Below are 24207 nucleotides of genomic sequence, written 5' to 3'. Positions count from 1 at the left end.
TCTCGAAACACTGGGTTGTACGAACAAACAAATGGAAGAGATGAGGCAATGACACGAGTCACTGTCAATAGTTGCAGCATGACCCACGAACATGATGTGTGTTCTACCAGTCAGTGCCTTTCCATTTTCTTTTTATTGTTCTATACTTTTATCCCATTCATATGGGCGATCGTAGCAGAGTTTTATATATGCAACCCTTGATCCATTCCAGTGCCTGTCAGTAGGCATACTAACCACTACTACGCCTGATAGTACCATCTATTGCTGATCTCCAACGACCAAAAGAGTGACATGCGGATCAAATCCATGCTAGAGGTCACCTAGAACGCCTTGGCATGGTAATCTGGCGACCATGTTCTTCGGACAACATTGTCCTTGGCCGGCGCGCCGACTGGTGCTGGCTCCCTCTTCCGCAGAATGCCTTCGATAATCGAAGTGACTTCACCAAGAATATTGTTTCCTCCGGACGCGGCGTTTGCGGTGTTGGCGTTGGCGTTCTTGTTCTTGTTCTTTGTAGTGGTAGTAGTGCTGGCCCCCTTGTTCTTGTGGTGTTTCGAAGTGGTAGTTGTGTTTGTGGTCGAAGTCGTGTTGCTGACGAGAGAGGCGGTGGCATTGGCTGCTGCAGCTACATCATCTGCAGTTGCTCCACATGCACTTGCTATAGCTGTGGCGGTGGTGTTGTCGACCGCTGACGTCGTATTGAGTGCGGCAGTCATGGCGGCAGCCACGCAGCTCGATGCAACAGCTGTGGGGTCTGTCACATTGGCAGCGGCGGAAGTTGCGTTGGCGGTGGCAGCAGCTGCGTCGGCGGCAGCGATGGCTGCGTCATCGGTCGAATTGCTGGCTGCGGTGGAGGTCTTCTTGTTGTCTTTCTTCCGAGCTTCAAGAGTGTTGTCGCGTTTATAGCCGTGGGGCACCGTGACGACGTAGGCATTGATGACTGGCGTAAGAATACTCGCCGATAGGGCCAACGACGCCAGGTTGCTGGGTTGGAAGGTGGAGGCGAGGACCTGGGGGGAGATAAGCAGCGAAGCGCCGAGAAGGAGAGTGGCAAGCCGGGCCATGTTGATATCTGGTGGTGTAAAGAAGGGACAACTTGTGTGCCTGTGCTGAGCAGTTGTAATGTACGTCAAACCTACGGAAATGAATGCAAGATGTTGAGTGAAATGAATGGGTAGGGCCGGCCTGAATGCAATGCAAAGGGAAGAAGATGGCGTGGATGCTGCGAGTTGTGAACGGTCTGAAGAACAACGGGAAGACGGGGTCTGATATAGAGACTTCATGGTGAATAATTCTGTATTCGACATTGTGATGACCGTTGGTCTCTCCAGGACATGAGACTCGTGCACCACTTTTCTCTTACGGGTTCCGCATCGAGCCTTCCAAATCCTGAAGTGCTCAGTCGTACGCACGGGATCTGGCCTGCAAGAGAAAGGAGAGCAAACATTGGCAAGCATCAGGCGATGTGAGGCTGGCGACTTCCGTAGAGTCGGCCGTGAAGCTTACGCGTCAATGGACGTTCGAGTATACTTCGAGACGAACACACCCCAGACTCGTAGCTGGTGGTGCAAAGTTTGTGCCAGCATCTGCGTAGCCGGATCAATCACAGTATTCAACAGGGAAGGGTTGTTCGGAATGGCTGGACCCGTAAGACGAAACATGTTTGAAACTTGTGGGAGGCCTAGGAGGCAAGGCTGTGGATAGAATCTTTGACGCCGGATATGTTCCATACTCAAAGGGCCAAGGCTGTGAGGTTTGGCTTGGCAGGAATAGGGAGTATCGAAGAATCCCGGAGGCGTCGTCATTATCTAGAAACAGAGAGTCGTTGATATGCAGATTTGGAATTCGTGGTTTCATTGATGCTTGGGTATCTTTTCATTCATGTTCGTCGTAATGGGTTTCTGTTGTACATGTTGCAGGATATTCCCTGGGACCAAAAGAATTCAATCACCGCCCAATCTTCTCCCTGCGCCTCTGCCACCCCAAGCACCAGAAAAGCCGCTGGTCCATCCTCTACTTTGTTGTTGAGGCTCAGGTTGTCCTGGTCTAAAGCTGGTACCGTAGCCTTTGTTGGTGAAGGCACTTCGGTTGGCACCAAAATACCGCTTGATCGCGGCGGGCGTCTGAATGTAATTCCTGCCACCTTGGAAGGTAGGGTACAGTCTCGTCAAGAAGTCATAAAGATGTGCTGCGACTAGACCAACACCCTGTTGCAGAGCTGCTTGGGGTCCGCCCATGACCAAGCTGAATACTAGCGTAGCCCACGGGAGAATTTCGACTGGAATTTGCACAATGATGAAATGTGCCTTCTTGCCGCGGTTGTCCTGGGCGTAGGTGTAGATGAATCCGAGGAGTAGAGCTTGTGTAAAGACCATCGACTTCAGGATAAAGCCGCCAACGACCTGCACCAGAGTCAGCTAGACCGTACTAGACACTGATTTGGTGAAACAAAACATGTTCAATTGTTGAGATGTAGGAAGCTCTAACCGCCGTGCGTAAATTGGTGAATCACGAAAGCTTTCTCAATAGAGCCACCACCATGCCCGCACCGCATATGAACCTTGACAGATTGTTTTGCGAATGATAGATCCATATGTGCCACGGGGGTTATCTTCCTCATCTCCGGAACCGATACAGCTATCCTTTCTAAAAGAGCTGGGCGGGCAGATATGTGAGGTGCCAAAAAACAAAACAGGGAAAAACGTAACGTAGCATGGAAGGGAATATTGAACATTGCACGACTTATACATACCAGAATGACGGTGGCTAAGAAGAGAACGTAAGTGAAGAAATCACCCGGCTGACTGAATCTCGAAGAGGTGAGCTCCAAACCCGAAGCATATGTAAACACTGGAGGTTTGTCAGCATGTCTGTCGAGAAGGTCGCGTGATGAACGACTTACTGAAATATAGGTCGAAAAGGAACGAAAGTCCACCGCCGGTCAGCAGGAACGATGACAGAATCCGCCATAACTCTGGTGGAAACTTGAATATCGAAGGCGTGTAGAAAACCACCCGCATGCCATTGACGAGACCTGAATGGACAAGGGCAGATTCGACAAACATGGCTGCGACAATGGTCCTGCTCACAGGAGGAGCACTCCAGAAGCGGTCCATAATGTCTACACCACCACCGCTCATCTTGATAGATGCGCAGAAAGTCAAGCACTGGAGGGAGATGTCGTGATGAAAGCTATAAAGAAAGGTTCATATTGAACACGCTGTCGATGGCTCAAAGAAATGAAAAGATGCAGTCGGTGGAGACCGCCAAGAGCGATGAGGCACTAGTACATAACTGGTTAGTGCGCTCTTCGAAATTCGAAGCCTCCGCATCTTGCCAAAGAAGTTTTTCTGAGCGTCCAGCAATATTGTCGCAAGATCAATTAATCTGTTTGTGTTGTACGCCTTTCTTCCTGGGTGCTGTATTCCACCCTTATTCGTGGTGGTCTCCTAGTACTCATCGACGGTCGGACTACATCCGTCGTCGACTCTTCCAGCTCTGAAGGCCGAGCAGCGTCGCCGGCCACACCTTTCGCCAACCATGGCCAAGGTCGAGAACGCTGAGGAGGTTGACTATGCCATCAAGCCAGAAAACGTCACATCTGTAATCCCGACATCAGAATGGCCATTGCTACTCAAGAACTATGACAAGCGTCAGTTTCCAGATATGAGCTGTGCGCACACTAAGGACTAACCTTGCTGTAACAGTACTCGTCCGAACTGGACATTTCACTCCCATACCCGTCGGCTGCACGCCCCTAAAACGCGATCTGAAATCCTACATCTCCTCCGGTGTCATCAACCTCGACAAGCCCTCAAATCCATCCAGTCACGAAGTTGTGGCATGGGTCAAGCGCATCCTGCGTGTAGAAAAGACTGGTCACAGCGGCACACTCGATCCCAAAGTCACAGGTTGTCTTATCGTCTGTATAGACCGTGCGACTCGTCTGGTCAAATCACAACAAGGTGCCGGAAAGGAATACGTGTGTGTGATCAGATTACACGACAAACTTCCTGGAGGTGAAGCGCAGTTCGCTCGAGCACTCGAGACCTTGACCGGTGCTTTGTTCCAACGACCTCCATTGATCTCTGCCGTCAAAAGACAACTACGTATCCGAACCATCCACGAAAGCAAGCTCTACGAATTTGACAATGACCGTCACCTCGCTGTCTTCTGGGTGAGCTGCGAAGCTGGCACATATATCCGAACACTCTGTGTACACTTGGGTCTCCTTCTGGGTGTCGGTGCGCATATGCAGGAGCTGCGAAGAGTGAGGAGTGGTGCAATGGCCGAAGGCGATGGCATGGTCACACTGCATGATGTGCTCGACGCACAATACATGCATGACAACAACCGAGACGAAGCATATCTACGCAAGGTCATTTCACCCCTAGAAAGCCTGCTCACGACATACAAGAGGATCGTGGTCAAGGACAGTGCTGTCAACGCAGTCTGCTACGGTGCCAAGCTCATGATTCCGGGTCTTCTGCGTTTCGAAGCCGGCATTGAGGTCCACGAAGAAGTCGTCCTGATGACCACCAAGGGTGAAGCCATCGCTCTAGGTATCGCGCAAATGTCCACGGTCGAGCTGTCGACCTGCGACCACGGCGTTGTAGCCAAAGTCAAGCGATGTATCATGGAGCGAGACCTCTACCCACGTAGATGGGGCATGGGTCCTGTCGCCCTGGAGAAGAAGAAGATGAAGTCCGATGGAAAACTTGATGTAAGACCCTCCCTTTCACCCCCATAAACAATCTTGAGACTGACTGACCACCCACAGAAATACGGCCGTCCTAACGAAGCCACTCCCGCAAAATGGGCGTCCGAATACACAGACTACAACGCCCCACTGACTGTCGACGGGGCACCAGTCGCGGAAAAGACCAGCAGGTCCGACGTTCTGTCTGCGCCACCCATCGCCCCCAACGGTGAAACGGGAGACAGCATGGACCTCGACGACACCGCTACCGCAGTGGAGCACACCAATGGCGACGCGGCGTCCCTCGGCCCGAAAGAGAAGGACAAGAAGCGCAAAAAGGAGAAACACGAAGGCGAGACGCCCGAGGAGCGCGCCGAGCGCAAGCGCAGGAAAAAGGAGAAGAAGGAGAAAAAGGAAAAGCGCAAGAGTGGTGCAAGTAAGGCTGAGGATGACGATGATAGTGACTAGGCATACTCACGCTACTGCTTGTCTTGCACGTATTGAGCTTCGGGCGGCGTTCAGGTCCAACGGGGTAGGCCTAGGAGTGCTGTGGTGGTGTTGTACTCCAACGTCAACGATGCAATAGCTGCATTCTGTGTGTCTACTCTATGTGCTGTGCTTTAATACGGCGAGCAGGGCAAAAATGGGCTATGGGCTCATGTTGATGTAAAAATGTGAATATTCATCTTATGCTCTGCGATTCCACGAAGATCGACGTCAACAAGATGTCGCTACAAGGCCTCGATTGAAGGAACTCCTGGAAGTCATCCAGGGCACATAATGTGATCAAGGTGGCAGCATCCTCATACAGGACGATATGGTGCCTTATTGATTCATTGACATAGTCGGTACATCGTTTCAATCGCTATCCTCCCAATGTCCGCGGTTTATGGTGAGCGATCGCGCTAGAGAGGTGCGTGCTCAAGAACCTCATCTGTCATAGCCTTTCCAGCCAGAGAAATACATCATCGCTTCGTGAAATCATGCTCATGAAGGCGACACATGGGCATCGCCACGTCGTAGAAGGCGTCCAAACAGGCGACCAGGCTAATAGCCCTCCTCGCCTGCCTTGCAAACTTTGATCTCTCGGCCCCATTCAGACTTCAGGACCTGAGAGGCGGTGATACGACGGCCAGGGTTGGGGTCGAGGATCGAGTATATGACGTTCCTACAGCGTGCCTAAGAATATGTTAGTTGTTGATCGAGATAGAAAACAATGACACTGACCCTGTGCAACGTCTCTATTGGGGCATAGCCATCTTCATCTCTTCTGCCCTCGAGATATCGCTCATAGAATTCATCTTCTTCTTTACGAGCAACCCTCCATAGATGGCGGCCAGTCCTCATAGCCATGTAAATGACACCACAAGCCCAGACATCCACGGCTCGAGGGTCAAATTCGCCGCCTTGGTATTCTTCAGGTGCGATGTAAGGAGCACTTCCGCAAAGTCCGGCAGTCATATGGGCTTCTTTTTCCCAAGCCATTCGGAAACACTCGCCATTTCCGAAATCCGTAATCTTCAGGGCGCCGTGCGTAGTAAGGAGCAGATTTTCAGGTTTCAGATCACGGTGAGCAACGCCCATTTCGTGCATATACTCCACGCCACGCATATACTGCTTGAAGAAGCAGTCAGCTTCTAGGACTTGAAGTTGTCCAGCAGCCAAAATCAGGGTGTATAGATCACCACCGGCACAGTACTCCATGACTTCGCAGTAATCTCCCTTAGAATCTTGAAGGAGATCGAGGGTGTGGATGATATTGGGATGACGGAGAGACGATGATATGCAGAATTCGCTCGTGAGTCGTTTTTGGTACTTTTTCGAAGTTTCTTGTGGCCGGCGACGGAATTCCTTGACGGCGTAAAGCTGCTCGCCAGCAGCACTACCGGGATCTGGTTTGTGAGATATTCTGACGATGCCGAAAGCGCCACGGCCGACGATTTCTTGACATTTGCCATACTTCTCGACCAGGTTGGCAGAGGCATTGGGACCTCCTTTTTTGTCGCCTGCTAGGCTATCTTTTTCCGATCTAAGTTGGTCCACCCAGGACGACATCAGGGAGAGTTGCTGGTCTCCATCAGGGTCCTTCTTTTTGCCTCCTAGCATTTCCCGGAGCATATCAGACAACTTTTCCTGGCGTTTCGCGGATTTGAGGTAATGTGCGTGGGTGCCATCCTCTTCCATCTCAAATCGCTTGTGTTGTCCATAGGCCGATGGATCAGCAGGAGGTTCATTCTTTTTCTGGGCTGTGTGTAACAAGGCCATCTTTTTGTTGTCCTTTTGATCAGCCGACGCAGTTCTCGCGCTGGAAGGCCGATGACCGTTGGCACTGTCAGGACGACCATCGGGCGAGGAAAGATCCCTTATGAGTTCTGCTTTGGCAGCGTCGATGTCTTTCTGCTCGGTGCGAGAAAACATGCGCGTCAGGCGGTGCGTCATCTTGGGCTTCTTTGACGGCACAGCTGTTGTGGACTGGGTGCGCGCAGGGATAGGCGCGGCAGGCACGGCTGTACCATTCACCGAAAGGTGCGCCGTGTCCTCTGCCAGTCGTGTTACCGAAGACGCATCATCTTGAGAAACGGGCGACGGGGGTATTGACAGTGATGAAGTTGGCTGAGGAAGCTGGAGAGTTGGCGATGGTCGATTCATGTGAATGGGCGCGAAAGGCACAGGTGGGGAGGGTTGGTGTCGTTTGGGCAGGGTGCCCTACGGTATCTTTGGGCGTTTAGTGGGCGTAGATAAGGTAGCGTATGCAATGCTTGGTGGTACAGGAATGGTGCGGTATTTAAATCTTGGAGGATGACGCGAGACGCCCCAGCAAGTCTTTTCTTTCTCTCCTTCTGTTGATTCGAGGTATCGATTTCGTTTGTAGGGATGAAAAGGATGGTGTAAAGATGAGATGTCGACTTGTGGCGAGAGGTTTGTTTTGAGGAAGAAGGAGAAGTGTGGCAGGCGGCACGAGTGACCTTATGATGGAAGCAGCAAAGGATTTGCGATCAAAGATCAGTAGGTCAGGAGTCAGGTCCTCTCGAGGGTGCTTTTTCCTCCGTTCTCCAGGCAGATGGGCGAACAGGTGGGTTTTTGGGTCGATTCGTGTGCTTTGATCCCGGTGGCTGTGCTCTGGGTGCAGGTGCCGTGCCCAAAAAGTCGGGGAGGGGGAGAAATGGGCGAGGCCTCGGCTGCCTTTGGAGGGCAAGAGGGGAGCGGCGATGGGGGGCCGGGCGCAGATTTTCAGAGACGGACTTTTTGGCTGAATAATACACCCAAAGGGCAATTGCAATATGCGGCACAGCTTGCAGGGTGGAATGATGTGGGTGCTGTAAAGAATCGTTTGTTTTCTGAATGGTGGATTTTGTTTCCGGTTCTTTCTTGCTTCCTCTGCTTGCTTATGAGGACTGTAATATCACATAGATCAGTCAGAGAGAGGCGATGACTGATGGTGTGTCGAGTGAAAATTCTGTTTGATCCCAAGTGATATAAGAAATGATTTTTCACTGTTCAGGGTGATGCTCGATTTTCTAGGTGGCTTTTGTTAGTGCTTCTAGGGATGGTGCAAAGCCTAAATAAAAATATTTACAGTGACAATGGCGAGAATACCAGGTAAGGTAAGCAGTTACTGACCTGGCATAGCCTGGGATGAGGGCAATATTATGTGATTCTGATCAAGAGTATATGGAATCGAATTTGATTGCTGCATTCACTGATTGATTGATTGATTGATTGACTGTTTCCAAGTATTCTTCCAGGCAGTAATTAGGCAAACGATTTTGGTGCTGTCAGTGTAAGGACCCCTATCCGGCTAATTCACTGTCTCCCATGACATTGCCATCGTCACCTTCTTGTTGTCTTCTTCACCTGTCAAATCACACTCTGAATCGAGCATCAAATATAAGCAAAAGCCATAAGAGCTTAGCGTTCTTGTCAATGCTTCTGATGCTAGGCAAGACGTCGCTTTCATCCCATTCTTGATGACTCTATCTGTGGTCACCTACGACAAACTTGGGCCCTCACCAAACAGTAACTTCCGAGCAATGACTATATCTCCGTCATATGCTACGATGTGGGCTTCCGAATGCGGTGAACCGTGCCATGGCCACTCCTGCTCTGTCCTGGTCTAGAGCTGTAGTCACCTCTCCTCAAAGTTGCCGAGCAGTCATCCCGAGCCCTTACTCCCTTTCCATGTCCTACACCGCTCGTACTCGACATCCTATACCAAGCCCCTGCTTACAAACTATCAGATCCATCTTCTGCATGCGCTGGCCTTTGTTCCCATCTGAACATCACATTTTTGGTGAAACAGACTCTTCCAAGTATCGTTGACGTCCTCTTTCTACCCTATACCCAAGACATGTGCTCTTGGCCGCTCATCGATCATCATTTGGACGTCCAATCGGACATGCACTGTCGATTTCTCATGTTGCACGGCATACTTATAACATCACGAATATCGAATGTGGCACGGCCAAGCCTATTGCTCTGATGTCCGGTAAGACGGAACCACACATGGGACGAGGGGTCAACATGATGTGCGGTAACATTCCACTTCAACGTCATCGAACCACAGGTTAGAATTCCGATTTATGCATCTCGTGCCAGCTTTGTCGTATTCCTTCATCACGGTTCGCGATTTTGGACCGAAACGAGTCGCGCGGGGGAAGAGGCAGTAGCCGCTTTCGCATTACAGACGTTACCACAACGCGAATCGCGTGCTCCATCTCAATCCATTGGTCGTTCACCGTTCCAGCTGGGCAAGTACGTTCGGCCAGGACCGGTTCTACATGCCCCTCAGGTAAGACAGAACACACCTCGCATGTTCTCTTGCATTAGTTCGCCCATGGCAAAACGATCTCGAATACCTAGGACTCACGTTCCAAGATCCATCTGAGTAAAGTGCGAAAAGATTGCTCACATCCGCTGGCTTGACCGGTCCATCTGCCCGGTCCAAGACTGACAAATTTCTACGTTGCACCATGGTGCAGTCCCCCATGCGGTATGCATTCGGCTCGATATGTCTACAATATGGACGTAGCTGGCACGAAGAATACCAATCATTCGAGCACGAGTGAACAGTAGTATCGATATTCGAAGTACCGTCCTTGGCCTGCATCTACATGGATTACCTGCATACTGTCGTGGCACAAATCGGAGTGCCCTGGGGACACGCGAGCAGCTGCATGCACACTTTTCTGTGAAACACCATGCATTTTTTCAGCTTCGCAGCATGTGAAAGTCGGCAGTATGCCTATATCCATATGCCGTCAATGACTTCATACTGGACCATTACTTGGTGGTTGTGTCAACATAGACAATCCGTGTCGCGATGTGTTGCAGGCTTCGGATCGGCGTTGCATGATGAGCATGGTTTCTACCGGGTCGGGCCGCCACCCTACAGGTCATTGACCTCGATTATCTGCAGCAACAAAATATTCCGTACGACAGCCAAGAAGCAACAACCGTCGAACAATGAAGAGTGCATCGGGTACATTCTGCATCTCTGCTATACTTCCGATCGGCTCCCTGGCGTCGAGCAGCGTAAGAAGGTGGCCGAAATCCGGACCCTCGCCTATGTTCTACTGCGAGACAACAAAGAGACCGTGTTCTGTTGATTGAGGGCGAGATGCGGAAGAAGAGACAGAATGTCCCTTCGAATATTCGTCCAAGTCGACACACAAGTGAAAGACACCGTCACTTCAAACTACATCCTTGCAAGCCGAGCATCCAACTGCCAATCCACCATTCCCTTTAAAGTCATGATTGGCAGGATGGTCTTCTCAGGAGCCCTTCCCGTCCGAGGATTACTTTCGATATTCTTGTGAAACTGGACATTGATGAAGAAGCCCAGCCATCCTCTCGCATAACCAAGTAGCTCTCTGGTTTGCATTGTGCTTGGCTCTCAATCGTGAGTCCTGGGCTTACAACGCCACAATCGACGCCACAGACGCAGTCATTTTGGACGGGGAGCTGCGTACACTGACGCTCTCTATGCTGCTTGCTTCTGATCAGGTCTGTAAACTTGATAAAACTTGATACACTATCCATCTACCAATTGTTTTGATTCAATATATGGCCTGACCATTCTGCCCGTACACATGCTGGGAAATCTCGAATGGGAAGATGGTAGCATCAAGCAGTTCTCCTGTTGCGCCGAGCTCGTTAGTGGCCATATGGTTAAGACCAACCGAAGCCGTAGCATCAAAGTTCATTTGCGCTATGCCACTCTGCCTGAACTGACCAGTGTCGGCAGCCATGCTGCCAGTCCCGGATTCCGAAAAGCTAAAGTCAAAACCCGATGTAGATGGATATGTCGAAGGGAACGTGGTCGACACTGTACTGTCACTTATGTGTGTGAGCGCAGTGTGTGCACCATCACCTCCAGGGGGGCCGGTCGGTGGGATCCACAAATCGTTCATCTGCGGCGAGCTCGATAGTTGATCCATAACCTTCCGCAATTCATTGCGAGCGTCGTGGGCGATGCTCCAGGCAGAGGACAGGTCCGCCAGTGTGGATTCGAGTACTGGCAGCACTGTGTCTGGGTCGGGGATCCTCGGACTGTGTTCACCGCCTCCATCTGCTCGTCGCCACGAGGACAGTGATAGTGTCACATCAGCGGCGACAATAGCACCATGAACGAACACAAACGGAGCATTTTGCAATGAATGTTGTGCGCCGAAGCGACGAATGATGCCGACAATCGTCTCGATCGATGCGTCACACAATCTCAAAGCCTCCATGATAATGTCAGGTGGATTCTGAAATGACAGCGCTTTGTGCTTGTAGCGGGTCAATATCGATTTGTTCAGGATGAGTCTCGTGGTTTGGAACAGCATGCTATACTTTTGTGAGTTGACTATCTTGGACCGTACCATAGACAATACATACTGAAGAGGGGAGAGGCTGGGGTCGACCATCTCAAGATTGGAACTCCATCGGTTCCACCGCAGCTCTCCTGGCAAAGAGTCATGCCAGCGCCACAGCCGGGCATTGAGTTTGTTGTATAAAGCGTCGTACCAGTGGTCCGGCCGATATAGCAGTCTTCGTCTCGTAGACAGTATTTGTCTCTGCATGTCCGCAATGATGTTGCTCAGCTCGGCTTGCTTGACGAGTAAGACAGTTGAGACGAAAGACTGGTCCATTTCTGGGAGGCCTCCCGCAACAGAGCTTGTTTGATTCAACCATGACGATGTGTACGGTCCTTTGGAAGAGGCTAGATCCGACTCGGGCGTGAGACTGGGATTACCAGATCCACAGGCTACACTGTCGAGATCTGTGTCGAAATCCTCCTCTTCTAGGGTGGGTGACCGTCCGAAAAATAGGCTGAACATTCTATAGATTGATTTAGTACATCTTCCACTTCTTCAATGTAATCATAGGGGACTTATCGGATATAGCAAAGGTTAAAGACATACGCCGCCGAGACTCCAAGTCATCGAGCGACGTACCTGTTTGGCATGTTGAGCTATACCGACCTAATTGGCGGTTAATGCCGAGGTCTTGGGCCATGCGAAAGGCCAGACCTATCATTGCATCAATTCAGGTGGTTCATCTTGACGGGTCAGTATCAGAGGAGAGTCACATACCCGAATTCATCCATGCCTTGGAGCTATCTCCATGACCGAGGTTAAAGACTGCGCACAGTAACAGAGCCTGGCAAGTGGCAAGTCGCGGGACCCAGCATGATTCGACAGAAAGCTCATCATTGGCAGCGGCCGCAAAGAGGTCTGCCAGCGCCCTAATATTCTGGTCCTGTGACATCAAAGCACCAAGGGCACAGATCGCGTGCAAAAGAGGCGGAGAAAAATCACTTCCAGACTCTGAACCAGAGGACCAGTCGTGCATGAAAGCGTTCCGGTCCACGAGGGTGGAGTATGGAATTTGCCAATCAAAGAACAATTGGATGCATTCTCGAAACACAACCCTCGGGACCGTGGACATCTTCTCATTAGGTATTGATCGAAGCTTTTGCCACGATCTGCGGGGCCGTACGAGGCCTGTGCTATAGGCACTACCTAGCCCATGAAATACTGGCACGCCTTGGGTCAATCGTCAGTACACCCCAGGGCAAAGGCCAGCCAGATATCCATACCATGTTCATCGCTCATCCAGGAGTCGTCCAGAGATTGGTTCACTGATTCATTCATGTCGAGCGTGAACTGCGACCGAGGGCCGGCTTGATTGCTGGCATCTGTGAGTGGCAGGTGGTCGTCGAGGTCGATGCCCTCGATGATAGCATCTCGTTCGAAGCCCGACGAAGACTTTATGCTTGACAGCAATAGTTCCAATGTGGTTGCCCTACGTTCGAGCGCAGAGACATATTCTGCTGAGATGGGAAATCGCTTCCAGTCGTCCACACGAAATTCGCACTTGACTCCGGCAGCAGCGCAACTGCGGCAGGGCGTGGTCCGAGAGCATTTGATCTGGGTGGATGGCAGTCAATATCAAACACCATGAAGCCAGTGGAAGATGCCATATACCTTACGAGTTTGACATCGCTTGCACCTGCGGTCGGAGCGGAGAAAGAGTGTTAGTGCCTGCTCGACGTTTTCAAGAAGGAGCTAGATAATTGACGTGACTTACGATATCCTTTTCTCCCCAGATCGATGCATGTTATCAGCAAGACTCGTGCTCGAAAGGACTCTTGAAATTGCACAATTCTTACCCTGGACACAATGCGAAAGAAGAAAGGGGCATCAGGTCGGGAACAGTGTCGAAGGAGAGAAGATGATGGCGGTGCGAATTTCGAGGACATCTGGCACTGATGTGGTCACCGACACACCGATAAGCAAGCACGACATCCCCCCACTACGGAGTGCAACCCCGACGTAGTTTAAAGGAAGCCAATGAGAACGGTTGTTCCAAAGCTTCTCGATACAGCAAGGTCACGTGGCACAGAAGTCACGATCACGTGTATTGAAAGGCTATCGACGTCATGAGCTTTTCCTTGGCATTTTTGAACTCCGAGTCGTGGCGTCCTGGTCTACACTCTTGTTCCATCCATGCTAATCACGATCAAGACCTTTCCCTCGGGCAAAAATCGCTGACACGAGAGCAATGGCTGCCACCGCGGTATTTGCCCAAAAACAATATTTCAGTGCCTCGTAGTAGACGTGCCGAGCACTCGACTGCACGCTATCAGGTAACGTGTGTAATACCGACACGGAATGGCGGATTTCGTCAATGATCTGTAAAGGTAACATCAGTCCACGAGAGAGACGAACAGCATCAGGCTGCTTACACGGTCCTTATCCGGAACTCCGGCGAGGGCAGAGGGTAGCTCCCTCGCTAAAATATTTTGCAGCAGAGTCGAGGACGCAGCCACTCCCCAAACTGTTCCCATAGACCGGAATAGGTAGACAATCGACGTGGAGACGGCTTGTTCTGTCAAACGTGTCAATGACAAACCCTGCAATCAGCTTGTTTGGAAATTGCTTACGGCTGTGATCAAATGCTGCCAGGAAGGTAAACAAGATCGCCGGGTATGCCATTCCTTGACCGAAATTGGCTGGGAATAGGTAGACCAGGTATTTCCAGGCATCATCTTCGTACTTGAGGGACGCCATGAGCCCGTTTCCGAGCATCATGAAAAAAGAACCCAGCCGAACAAGCTCACTGAGACGACCCCAACGGGACATGATAATACCTGCCAACAGTCCGCCCACTGGGGTTGCAAGTGATGGCAATACTAGTCGCAGTCCAGCATGAGAGGGGGTGTCATGAAGAATGACCTGGAAGAACAATGGAATGATGAACAGAAACTAGGAGCAAAGTCAATACCTGTCTTACAGAGTTCATCGGAGTTCCGTTACTCACAGAGTATGCCACCATGCCCACGCAGACGTTGCTGATGAGATTGGACACTGCCAGGGTTCCCCTTAGCATCGACATGGGCATGATGGGGATGGCTCTCGTCCGCAGTTCAACCCTCACGAAAGCCAGGAGCAAGATGACGCTGATGACGACTGCCGCAATGACTCGAAAATCCGCCCAGGAATAGTTGTTTCCACCCATGCTCATCGCTGCAAGTTGTGCTGAGAGACCTAGCACCAGCAGAATGGATCCGGTGAGATCGATTTGCTCCCACTTGGACCCCCCCCGTCGCTTTCCTAAGGAAACCCCTTCTTCATCGACAGATCGATCCAATGCTTGCTTTTCGTGGATGTCTCTTTCCAGAACAAAGTAGCCAACCACCAAGGCAAAGATCGATATCGGGACTTGACACAAGAAGCACCACCGCCAGCCAATACTGTCGGCTATGAAACCGCCCAACGATGCTCCACAAATCGAACCGAATCCATGAAGTACGTTTTGACATGCTTGATACAACCCTCTCTCCTTGAAGGGAATCATGTCTGAGTTGATGATGGTAGCCATTGTCATCAGCCCACCTCCTCCAAGGCCGGTGAGGGCTCGCGCGATATTGAGGGACACTACGTCTGGAGCGACCGCACAACCCAGGCATCCCAGCAAGAATGTGATGGTCGCGGTGAAAAAGCATGTTCTCCTCCCCAAGATGTCCGAGAATCGACCGTAAAGTGGTTGAAAGGCCGTGCTCGTAATGAGATAGGAAGTGGTCAACCACGAAATTGTGTTGGCAGCATTGAATTCGGATCCAATTACTGCATATGTCGAGGCCGTGATGGTCCCATCGAACCCAGAGAGGAAGACATTTGAGAAGATGGCTGAACATTCGTTAGACAAAATTGAAGCATCCCCCAGAAGGACTGGAGATCAAACATACCGACCTCGATCCAAATAAACCCGGGACCGGGTCTCCAGGGCTCTACCACCTTCGAGATCTTGGGAACATCCTGCTCAAGCAGCGGCGTTGTCTCGTCAGTTCGATCTCCGGTTTTGGCAGGGTCCAAACTTTGCTCCTCTTCAAGGCTCGGTGAAGGGAAGCTGTTCATCTTCACGCAGACACAGCTCGTATTCTCAATCGCCCTGCTGAGGAGTCAATCGCAGTGCCGGAAAATCACTTGGGCGCAAGTATCTATTTGCAAGAGTATACTTTTGATACGGTGGAGACTTGATACCGAATTTGCACCGGATATGTGCGATTCCTACTGGCAGCCCCGAGTCTGCATTGCACCCTCTCGACGCAAGTCACCGAACCTGAAAATTTCCCCTCTCAAGGAGCCCTGATCATCACGGAGTCCATGTCCGTTCGTGGGGAGCCTTAAAACGGGACCCACACTGGCCCGCTGGTTCAATGCCGGAGTCGCTGTCCGTTTTATTCAGCATGGTTGAAACAGTCACGACGCTACAATCGCACGCCATTGACCCGGATTCGATGTCCTTAGGTTACCACGGTAGCCGGTAAGGAGGAGGACAAATCGATCCTATGCAGTCCGCAAGGATTGTAAGTCCGACGTGAGATCACACCTTGACGAAAACGTCTGTGTCACGGTTCGATCGTGGTTGGCGAGAATGCCACCTTAAAACCAATATATGTCTCGTGCACTCCTTTGTTGTGCTTCTTTGATTGATAGTCAGAGACAGATCTGTCGGGTCAATCGTCAATCTTCCATTAGCATTGTCGAAAATGAGGTTGTCAGCAAATGCTCGTGACTTGGGGGCTTGGACCTCCTTGCTCTCACTCATTGCCAGTGTTTGCCTGGTCTCGCCGGTGTCAGCGGACTGGCAATACAAGTCCAGGCCTGACCTCGCGCCCCCGACGTTGAATATAACGATCCCCGCCACCAAAGAGGTCGAGACAGGCTACCTGTTCCTTGCGCCCTTTGGAGGATTCCCGGAAGGCACTCACCACGGCCCTGCACAGGCCGCACCATACATCTTCACCGATACTGGAGACCTTGTGTGGTCAGGTTTCACTTATTTCTCCATCTGGGCGACCAACTTCCAGGCTGCCCGCTACAAGGGACAGGACATCCTCTTCTGCTTTGAGGGCAGCCACAACGCAGCATACGGTCATGGCCACGGACATACTACATTCCTGGATCAGAACTACGAAGCTATCCTCGAGCTTCGAGCTGGAAATCATCGCTTGACTGACAAGCACGAGTTCCAGATCATCAATGAGGAAACCGCCTTGATCCAAATATATCATCCTGTCCCGTACAATCTGACAGCCTACGGCGGAAGCGAAGAGCAACAATGGATCGTGGATGCCAGATTTCAAGAACTCGACATTGCCACTGGGAAGGTCCTCTACGAATGGAGCAGTCTTGACCACGTTGACCCCTCAGAGGGCTTTCTACCACTGAATCCTGGACAAGCGGGAGCAGGATACAACAGCTCCGATGCTTGGGACTACTTCCACATCAACTCTGTTGACAAGGATGACCAAGGCAACTACTTGATCTCGGCTCGTGACGCAAATGCGGCCTACAAGATCAACGGCACCACTGGGGAGATCATCTGGCAGCTCTCCGGCAAGTCATCGAGCTTCAAGATGGGCCCGGACGTTGAATTTGCGTTCCAACATCATGCTCGTTTCCAAGGCCGATCATCGGACGGTACCAAGGAAATCATCAGCATCTACGACAACTCGGCCCACGGTACCGAGAACGGCCATGGTCACGAGGTCCATTTCTACAATATCTCCCGTGGCAAGATCATCGAAGTTGATACAGAAACCATGGAGGCCACCATTGTCCAGGCTTTTGAACCCCCCGATGATCTCCTGTCCAAGTCCCAAGGCTCTACCCAAGTACTTCCTACTGGCAATGTCCTGGTCAACTGGGGTTCGGAGGGCGCGGTCACCGAGTTTAAGTCCGATGGTACTCCCATCTTCCATGCATATATGGATTCGGGCTTTCTGGGCCTGGGGGTGGAGAACTACCGTGGCTTCCGGTATAACTGGACCGGCATACCTCACGAAGCTCCGGCCATCGTCGCTTTGGAGGATGGAGACATCACCAACCTCTACGTCTCTTGGAATGGTGACACGCAGACTGAGTCGTGGAGATTCTATGAGGTCAAGGGTGGCCGTCGTTCATTCCTCGGCGAGGCTAAGCGCAAGGGCTTCGAAACCAGCCTGCAGATCAGCCGGGTTGGTGTTAAGGCTGTGCAAGCGGAGGCGCTTGATGCAGAGGGCCGTGTTCTTGTTGACACTTCTGCTGTCGAGCCTGAACTCATGATCCACGAATTCAAAGGTGACTCCAAAACGAAAGACACCCAGGGAGGTGGTGGCCTTGTTCCATGGCTCACATTCAGAGGCCAAAAGTTCTTCAAGACCGACCTCAAATGAGAATGTCCAAGGTAATTGGAGGCAGGTCTCTTGGATTCAGATATCTTCGAGACGCTGTTCGGCAGGCGTCCACCCACGGTAATCAAAATCAGGTAGATACTTCGATAAAGCTAGGAGACAATCAATATGCGCATGCAAAGTCGAGAAAACTCGTGATCAAACCACCATTTCCTCCAGTATCACCATCTCAGCCATCCCTTGTAAACGTGCTGTGCGAGCTCAATGGATTTACTATCTACAGAAGCTTTATTCCCTGTATCTAACCCACTCAAAAGTCATTGTACAAGATGCTTTCCCTTTACTAGTCTCCCACCTTTCCAAATGTGTGTGATGTTGCTAGGATCTGTGAAGATTGAGATATCTTCCAGGGGGGTCTTGCCTAGGGCAATGATATCTGCATCATACCCTACTTTAATCTGTCCGCTCTTCGGGGCGTGATATGGGCCAAGAGTCAGAGGACCATTGGCCGTAGCTGCCTCAATTGCCTCCAGTGGTGTCATGCCTGCCTGAACGGCGTAATAGAGCTCATGGCCGTTTTGCCCTGGACCAAGAGCCGATCCAGGCCCACCATAAAGGTCCGATCCCATGGCACACTTGACGCCGGCCTTGATGGCATTCGAATAAGCAGCAAGATGTGTCTTGAGGTATTTGGCGACCTTGTCCCAGACCTCCCTCGGATAGGCGTCCTTGTTGTTGTATATGCACCAGACGGCAGTCGTTGCAGCGACGTAGATCATGTCCTTTTCTTTCATGAGTTGAAATACCTCGTCGTCGCTGTACGAGCCGTGTTCGATTACCTTGAATCCTGCACGGATGACGGCCATAATGCCAGCCTTGCCCACGGCGTGCGCCGCACACACGAGACCCATACGATTGGCCTCGCTGACAATGGTCGCGAGTTCTTCGTCAGAGAACTGCTGGAACATGGGGTCGTCGTCTCGACTAGCGGCACCGCCGCTGGCCATGACCTTGATGACTTTGGCTCCTCTACGCAAGTTGATCCGAACGGCTTTGCGGCACTCTTCGATACCATCGGCCAGGAGGAAAGGCACAGTGCCTGTGTGCGCACCAGGGGAGTTCACACTTTGTCTCTGCCACACCTGTCCCAGTGGGCTTCTACGATCACGTTAATCGAGTCCGACGAAAAGGGAAGCTAAGAAGTATCACTGACGTGAAAGAGTCCCCGTGACCACCAGTCATACTGATACCAGCACCAGCCCCATACAGCGTTGGCCCAAGGATTGAGCCTTCGGCAATCACTTTCTGCAGTTCAATGGCATAGCCTCCGAGGTCCACACACGATGTGAAACCGGCCATCAGCGTGTCGTAGACCGACCTGACGGCTCTTGCCCCCGCCTCAGCCGGATTGGTCGAATTCATGCTGTCCATACTGATCAAATCCTGAGGGGGACTTCCAGTAAAGTGAGTATGACAGTCCCACAGCCCGGGCAGCAAGACCGGCACGTGCACGATGGACACATCACGATATTCCAGGGGCCGGTCTTCTATCGAGCCGACATAGACAATCTTCTGTTCGGCCGCAACCACGAGCTGATTTACTGTTGGAGACCCTCGACCAGGGATCAAAAGTGTGGCGTGAATGCACACTGTGTGCTTGGAGTGCGGGTAATTCACTCCGGACTGCTCCGGTGATCTTACTGTCAGGGTGCTCTCTGTTCGAGGCGTCTCTTGAGTACGCCTGCGTGCCTGTGATGCTTGCTTTCGAACCGTCATGATGTGTTAGTGTGGTCAGAATCCCTAACATGTGTTCACATGGTGATTATTAGCAGGTCCCAGAGTAGTCGATCTTCTCTCAACATTGTGCCGCACCTTACTTAGACAGAGTCTTAGGGCTTCAACTCCGTCGACGTCAACCTCAGAAACAAGATTCGGCCATTAAAACGATTTTTTTCGGGCCTATCAGGCCATCCTTCTTTCTTCAAGCACGCCATACGATAGGCAGGCGGGTCGTCTAGTTGCGTTGATAGCAGCGGGGCCACCGGGCGGAGGCCAAGTCCGCTGGACCACATTTGGTGGAGCGGAGGCGACTTCTAAGCTTGTGAGGACCCATTGATCACCTTGGCTCCTGTCGAGCAGACCGAGACTTATTAGCCAGCACACAGAGACCCTGTACCGCGATCGATCTTTCCTGAGATAATTCTGGACCGGTATTGGAGACGATTGCCCTACTACACAATACTTGTTGGGCATTGAATCACTGCTCATTATTGTTTGAACGCAAGGCGAAAGGGTCGCTTGAGAAGAAGACTATTGCAGAGTCCACTGACTCGGAGGCCTGAGGCTATCTTTACCCTCTATTACTAGTGGTTCTTGCCGCGTCAAAACGGCCACCAATCATTGCATCTAGGGCCGGGAGTATCTTAATAGCGACGGTTCGGAGTGGATGTCCGTGTGCTAGATACTTCGGTTGGGTGCCGGTCGAACCTTGTCGTCCCGCAGTCTCTATGGGAGAGCACGATGGGATACACATATCGATATCGCTGCCGCTGCATAGGACATGCACTCCGAACAATATCTCCTGAGATAGTGCTCTAGAAGTACTATATCTGAAGACGCAATCATAGTGCGAAATGACACCACCGCATGTCTTGACGATGATATCCCTTATCTTCGGCACTTCTCTATGCAAGTACTTTATAAGGAGCGGGTAAATACCTGTCAGGTCTTCCGTATCTCTTAATGAATAGGACCCAGCTCTGAGGTCTACCAGCCCAGACATATCCCAAGCGTGACAGCCCCTCATGGCTTCCAACCATGAGCTCAAGGAGGCGCCTCCCAGCCAGGAAAAGCCTGCATCGATTACCGGTGTCGAAAGTACAGACATAGCAGCTGCCTCATTCGAAGATTCTGCCGTCAAGCTCTTCCTCGAGACCCACCAATACACAGCGGAAGAGCTGGCAGCAGAAGCGTCGGCAGTGAGAAGAATCGTCGACAGGCGCATTGTCCCTATAGTAGGTGATTCTCGGGCTGAAGAGTACTAGACACTTGTGTTAACAGCGGCTCAGATCTGTATCACGTACATGATTCAATTCTTGGACAAGCTGTCTCTCAATTATGCCTCCGCATACTCCTTGATCGATGATCTGGGTCTTGGAGGGCATCGATATGCATGGACGGCCGCCGTCTTCAACTTCGGCTTGCTTTTCTGGTCCATTCCGACCACTCTGCTCTTGCAACGATTCCCACTTGCAAAGTTCACCGGTACCATGATTCTGGGCTGGTCTATTGTCTTGATCTGCCACGTCGCTGCTCGTAACTATGCCGGAATCCTTGTTCTTCGCTTCGTACTGGGGATGTTCGAAGCGTCTGTGGTTCCTGCCGTGATGAACCTAGTCTCAATGTGGTATACACGCTCTGAGCAACCTATTCGACTCTACACCTTCCACGCATTCAACGGAATGGCAACAATGTTGGGAGCCCTCCTGGCCTATGGCTTGGGCCACTCTCATTCCTCTCACCTTAAGAGCTGGAAATTGATCTTTCTAACCATTGGTCTACTGAATTTTGTATGGGCCTGGGTGTTTCTTTGGCTCATGCCGGACTCCCCCATGTCGGCCAAGTTCCTTACCCATAGGCAACAAGTCGTTGCAGTCAAACGAGTATCGGAGAACATGATCGGAGTCAAGAACAAAAAGTTCAAACCTCGACAGGCCCTCGAAGCCATAACGGATCTGCGTGTCCTGGGGTATGCTACTATCGGTCTGGCTGGTGGGACAATCAATGGAGGAGTGTCCAACTTCGCTACGGCACTCATCAAAGGGTACGGCTACTCAGGAATCCAAGCAACCCTGCTGCAGCTTCCGGTTGGGGGCTTTGAATTTGTCCTCATTCCCATATGTGGCCTGATAGCTACGCGATTCACCAATGCTCGCTGTCTGGTACTAGCCGGCGTCTGCCTCATCCCCTTTGGAGGGCTGCTGGGAATTCGATTCACATCTCTGGATCATAAGTGGACTCTGGTCGGCTGCACCTGGCTTCAGTACATGGTTGGAGGACCGGTCATCATATCATGCAACCTGCTCGCCAGCAATGTCGCTGGCCACACCAAGCGATCGATTAGCAACGGCATCTATTTCGTCTTCTATGCTGCAGGAAACATCGCTGGCGCCAACATTTTCTTTGCACGGGAGAAGCCTCGATATTTCTCAGCAATCTCAGGTCTTTTGATCTGCTATGCCGGAATCATCGTCATCGGCCTAGGTCTGCGCCTCTACATGCAGTGGGAGAACAAACGCAGGGACAGAATCACCGTTGTGGATGGCATTGCACCTGGCGGGATAGATGACGCTGGCGCTCTGGGTGGATTTAATGACGAGACCGACAAGGAGAACCTTCATTTCAGATACGCTTTATAGCGCTTGTTTCGCTTGGTGGACGTCATGTGGAACAAGGCGATGTATATCAAGCCAGATGAGTAGTCTTGGACCGTTGAAATGTGAACATAGTTTGATTTCGAGATCCAGCTGTGAAATGGTACTGTAGAAGGTGTCGTACGAATGTCTTCAGCCCAGTCTTGGTAGGCACCTGATCCGGGCTTCCCTTAATTCGGCTCTCTCTTTAATATATGTATGAAGCATCGAGTGATGAACATACCATTACCATAAATATCCTCTGGTTAGAACATTCTTCAATCAACTGCTAGACGTCTGAGTCTCATCTCGGCACGCCGCCGGTTCCGAACAACTCCATGTTGATCCTGCTTGCGTCGACACCTCGATCTCGTAGGGCCTGCTCCAGATCTGTCATAAAATTTTCCGGTCCGCAGATATAGTATGAAGCATTCTTCTCATTGAGCCTCAAGTCCTCCTCGGGCCGAAGTCTCGACAGGTTCAGGCGACCCTTGATATCGTAGTCGACGCCTTCTTTCTCGCTGTCATGCGGCATACTGTGAAAAATCCTCTCGCTGACTTCCGGGTGAGCGTCCATGATGCTTTTCACATACTGCGCAAAGGGATCCGAGCTGCTATTCCTGCTGCCATGCACCCACGAGATCTTCTGGCTGCCATTTTTCTCGACCAGCGTGTTGAGAATGGACATCAAGGGTGTCAAGCCCACGCCGGCCGAAAGTAGCACAATTGGTGAATCCTTGTCACCTTCGTTGCGCACATCCAGGAAGAAGTCACCTGCCGGATGAGACAGCTCGACAATGTCTCCTTGCTTTTTCTCGTCATGGAGGATGTTGGACACGTAACCCGGATGAGTGACAGCAGAAGGATCGCTGATATCTAGACCTTTTTCTCGCTTCACACTGATCCGGTAGTACTCCGGCGAATACTTGTCGCTGAGAGAGTACTGTCGTGCTTGCTTGTACTTCAGGGCTGGCACGTCAATCTGTATCGAGATGTATTGACCGGGTAGAAACTCTGGCAGAGGCTTGCCGTCAAGGGGCTTCAGGTAGAATGAGGTCACTTCGTCGGATTCAGGGACCTTCCGGTCGAGTCGGAAATCCTTCCACTCTGTCCAGCCGTTGGTGTGCTTCATCAGCTCGTCTTCGCGGTTGATCATGATGTCTGCGATCTGCTTGTATGCGGCAGCCCATGCGTCGAGGATTTGTGGTGTCAAGGCATTGCCGAGGACCTCGCCCATTGCTTCCAAGAGGTACTTTCCGACAACTGATCACAGTCGTCAGTCAGTGCGCGAGGGTCAAGAACAACCTTAGTGCAGTGGGACGGGAACAAGGGGACGCACTATCATAGTGTTCTGGTCTGATATACAGACTTGCATGCTTGTGACATATGCGTTCAACGGCGGGACCGAGCACTTCAAGGTTGTTGATGTTGGCAGCATACGCATAAAGTGTCCCGGCCAGTGCTTGTTGTTGGTGACCATTTCGTTGGTTGGAGGTATTAAAGACGTTGTTGAGGTCTGGGACCTCGCGGAGCTACAGTCCACGTTAGCGCAGGCCAGATGTCGATGTGTGCAAGGTTTGTTGAGGTGTTTCCCCCTTATTGGATGTATAGGTGACCGGGATCCACGAAAATGTCCAAAAGTCACTTACCATGTTGGCATAGAAGACGGTTGTTATCTGATTGCCATATTGCTGCAGGACTGGTACGGTCGAGATGATAACCTGTGCTTGCTCTTCTGTAAGTGGCATCTTGTTCAGCTATAGAGTTGTTTGTTTGCAATCTGGATTGCTGTTCGGCAGGAAACCTTCTTTCATGCTTCGTGGACACTGATATAATATTGATGAGTGGACCCCTGCAATTCTGCACCCTTACCTCACGGATGACGGAAGCCATCGGTAAACCAGGATCGCATGGTGATTGCTTAGGGGCGC

The 24207-nt window shown here is 51.3% G+C and overlaps 10 protein-coding genes across 10 annotated transcripts; 3 read left to right on the top strand and 7 right to left on the bottom strand.

Moving 5' to 3' along the window:
- Nucleotides 1-115: 115 nt before the first annotated feature.
- On the bottom strand, nt 116-1700 carry EDD37DRAFT_463203 (uncharacterized protein). Its single transcript, XM_062812981.1, has one exon. The coding sequence runs from the start codon at nt 1455-1457 to the stop codon at nt 321-323; it is 1137 nt and encodes a 378-aa protein (XP_062669112.1). The 5' UTR covers nt 1458-1700; the 3' UTR covers nt 116-320.
- Nucleotides 1701-3491, bottom strand: EDD37DRAFT_463202 (Der1-like family-domain-containing protein). The gene is made up of 3 exons (XM_062812980.1): nt 2903-3491; nt 2753-2850; nt 1701-2402 (listed from the first exon to the last, which is right to left on the bottom strand). Exons 1-3 carry the CDS (start codon nt 3138-3140, stop codon nt 1944-1946), a joined length of 795 nt encoding a protein of 264 aa, XP_062669111.1. The 5' UTR covers nt 3141-3491; the 3' UTR covers nt 1701-1943.
- A 49-nt stretch (nt 3492-3540) lies between these two features.
- Nucleotides 3541-5657, top strand: EDD37DRAFT_682764 (centromere/microtubule binding protein CBF5; the record flags this gene model as incomplete). Its single annotated transcript, XM_062819813.1, has 3 exons — nt 3541-3652; nt 3708-4723; nt 4781-5657. The coding sequence occupies 3 exons, from the start codon at nt 3541-3543 to the stop codon at nt 5165-5167; spliced, it is 1515 nt and encodes a 504-aa protein (XP_062669110.1). The 3' UTR covers nt 5168-5657.
- Nucleotides 5516-7581, bottom strand: EDD37DRAFT_463198 (protein-serine/threonine kinase). The gene is made up of 3 exons (XM_062812979.1): nt 7469-7581; nt 5927-7414; nt 5516-5878 (listed from the first exon to the last, which is right to left on the bottom strand). The coding sequence occupies exons 2-3, from the start codon at nt 7346-7348 to the stop codon at nt 5747-5749; spliced, it is 1554 nt and encodes a 517-aa protein (XP_062669109.1). The 5' UTR covers nt 7349-7414; nt 7469-7581; the 3' UTR covers nt 5516-5746.
- A 3086-nt stretch (nt 7582-10667) lies between these two features.
- Nucleotides 10668-13513, bottom strand: EDD37DRAFT_463137 (fungal-specific transcription factor domain-containing protein). Its single transcript, XM_062812978.1, has 7 exons — nt 13274-13513; nt 13171-13195; nt 12783-13113; nt 12277-12729; nt 12075-12213; nt 11579-12022; nt 10668-11527 (listed from the first exon to the last, which is right to left on the bottom strand). Exons 1-7 carry the CDS (start codon nt 13300-13302, stop codon nt 10756-10758), a joined length of 2193 nt encoding a protein of 730 aa, XP_062669108.1. The 5' UTR covers nt 13303-13513; the 3' UTR covers nt 10668-10755.
- Nucleotides 13514-13695: 182 nt separating this feature from the next.
- Nucleotides 13696-15603, bottom strand: EDD37DRAFT_565944 (MFS drug transporter; the record flags this gene model as incomplete). The annotated part of the gene is made up of 5 exons (XM_062814077.1): nt 13696-13878; nt 13932-14074; nt 14130-14451; nt 14507-15375; nt 15435-15603. 5 exons carry the CDS (start codon nt 15601-15603, stop codon nt 13696-13698), a joined length of 1686 nt encoding a protein of 561 aa, XP_062669107.1.
- Nucleotides 15604-16238: 635 nt separating this feature from the next.
- Nucleotides 16239-18055, top strand: EDD37DRAFT_687381 (ASST-domain-containing protein; the record flags this gene model as incomplete). The annotated part of the gene is made up of 3 exons (XM_062819936.1): nt 16239-16302; nt 16330-17844; nt 17875-18055. 3 exons carry the CDS (start codon nt 16239-16241, stop codon nt 17904-17906), a joined length of 1611 nt encoding a protein of 536 aa, XP_062669106.1. The 3' UTR covers nt 17907-18055.
- Nucleotides 18056-18181: 126 nt separating this feature from the next.
- EDD37DRAFT_682757 (uncharacterized protein) lies at nt 18182-19733 on the bottom strand (the record flags this gene model as incomplete). Its single annotated transcript, XM_062819812.1, has 2 exons — nt 19078-19733; nt 18182-19022 (listed from the first exon to the last, which is right to left on the bottom strand). The coding sequence occupies exons 1-2, from the start codon at nt 19638-19640 to the stop codon at nt 18182-18184; spliced, it is 1404 nt and encodes a 467-aa protein (XP_062669105.1). The 5' UTR covers nt 19641-19733.
- A 935-nt stretch (nt 19734-20668) lies between these two features.
- EDD37DRAFT_682750 (major facilitator superfamily domain-containing protein) lies at nt 20669-22431 on the top strand (the record flags this gene model as incomplete). The annotated part of the gene is made up of 2 exons (XM_062819811.1): nt 20669-20882; nt 20925-22431. 2 exons carry the CDS (start codon nt 20669-20671, stop codon nt 22280-22282), a joined length of 1572 nt encoding a protein of 523 aa, XP_062669104.1. The 3' UTR covers nt 22283-22431.
- On the bottom strand, nt 22432-24175 carry EDD37DRAFT_462977 (globin-like protein). The gene is made up of 3 exons (XM_062812977.1): nt 23926-24175; nt 23616-23808; nt 22432-23539 (listed from the first exon to the last, which is right to left on the bottom strand). Exons 1-3 carry the CDS (start codon nt 24022-24024, stop codon nt 22581-22583), a joined length of 1251 nt encoding a protein of 416 aa, XP_062669103.1. The 5' UTR covers nt 24025-24175; the 3' UTR covers nt 22432-22580.
- Between the last annotated feature and the right edge of the window lie 32 nt (nt 24176-24207).

The sequence above is a fragment of the Exophiala viscosa genome (genome assembly GCF_022695815.1).
Source record: "Exophiala viscosa unplaced genomic scaffold EDD37scaffold_7, whole genome shotgun sequence".
Classification (NCBI taxonomy): Eukaryota; Fungi; Ascomycota; class Eurotiomycetes; order Chaetothyriales; family Herpotrichiellaceae; genus Exophiala; species Exophiala viscosa.
Note: the sequence above shows the minus strand (reverse complement) of the source record. Positions and strands in the feature narration are given on the sequence as shown.

Bases quoted from the DNA above. Each gene is read 5' to 3' on its own strand.
- EDD37DRAFT_462977 (XM_062812977.1), bottom strand. From the start codon at position 24,024: ATGCCACTTACAGAAGAGCAAGCACAGGTTATCATCTCGACCGTACCA. The intron at 23,809-23,925 runs GTAAGTGACTTT...CGTGGACTGTAG, and splicing joins CCGTCTTCTATGCCAACATG to CTCCGCGAGGTCCCAGACCT. The intron at 23,540-23,615 runs GTGCGTCCCCTT...GACTGTGATCAG, and splicing joins CAGACCAGAACACTATGATA to TTGTCGGAAAGTACCTCTTG.
- EDD37DRAFT_463137 (XM_062812978.1), bottom strand. From the start codon at position 13,302: ATGCATCGATCTGGGGAGAAAAGGATATC. The intron at 13,196-13,273 runs GTAAGTCACGTC...CTCCGACCGCAG, and splicing joins TCTGGGGAGAAAAGGATATC to GTGCAAGCGATGTCAAACTC. The intron at 13,114-13,170 runs GTATATGGCATC...CCATCCACCCAG, and splicing joins AGCGATGTCAAACTCGTAAG to ATCAAATGCTCTCGGACCAC.
- EDD37DRAFT_463202 (XM_062812980.1), bottom strand. From the start codon at position 3,140: ATGAGCGGTGGTGGTGTAGACATTATGGACCGCTTCTGGAGTGCTCCT. The intron at 2,851-2,902 runs GTAAGTCGTTCA...ACAAACCTCCAG, and splicing joins CCTTTTCGACCTATATTTCA to TGTTTACATATGCTTCGGGT. The intron at 2,403-2,752 runs GTATGTATAAGT...ACTCTGGTGCAG, and splicing joins TCTTAGCCACCGTCATTCTG to GTCGTTGGCGGCTTTATCCT.
- EDD37DRAFT_463203 (XM_062812981.1), bottom strand. From the start codon at position 1,457: ATGCTTGCCAATGTTTGCTCTCCTTTCTCTTGCAGGCCAGATCCCGTG.
- EDD37DRAFT_463198 (XM_062812979.1), bottom strand. From the start codon at position 7,348: ATGAATCGACCATCGCCAACTCTCCAGCTTCCTCAGCCAACTTCATCA. The intron at 5,879-5,926 runs GTCAGTGTCATT...ACATATTCTTAG, and splicing joins CAATAGAGACGTTGCACAGG to GCACGCTGTAGGAACGTCAT.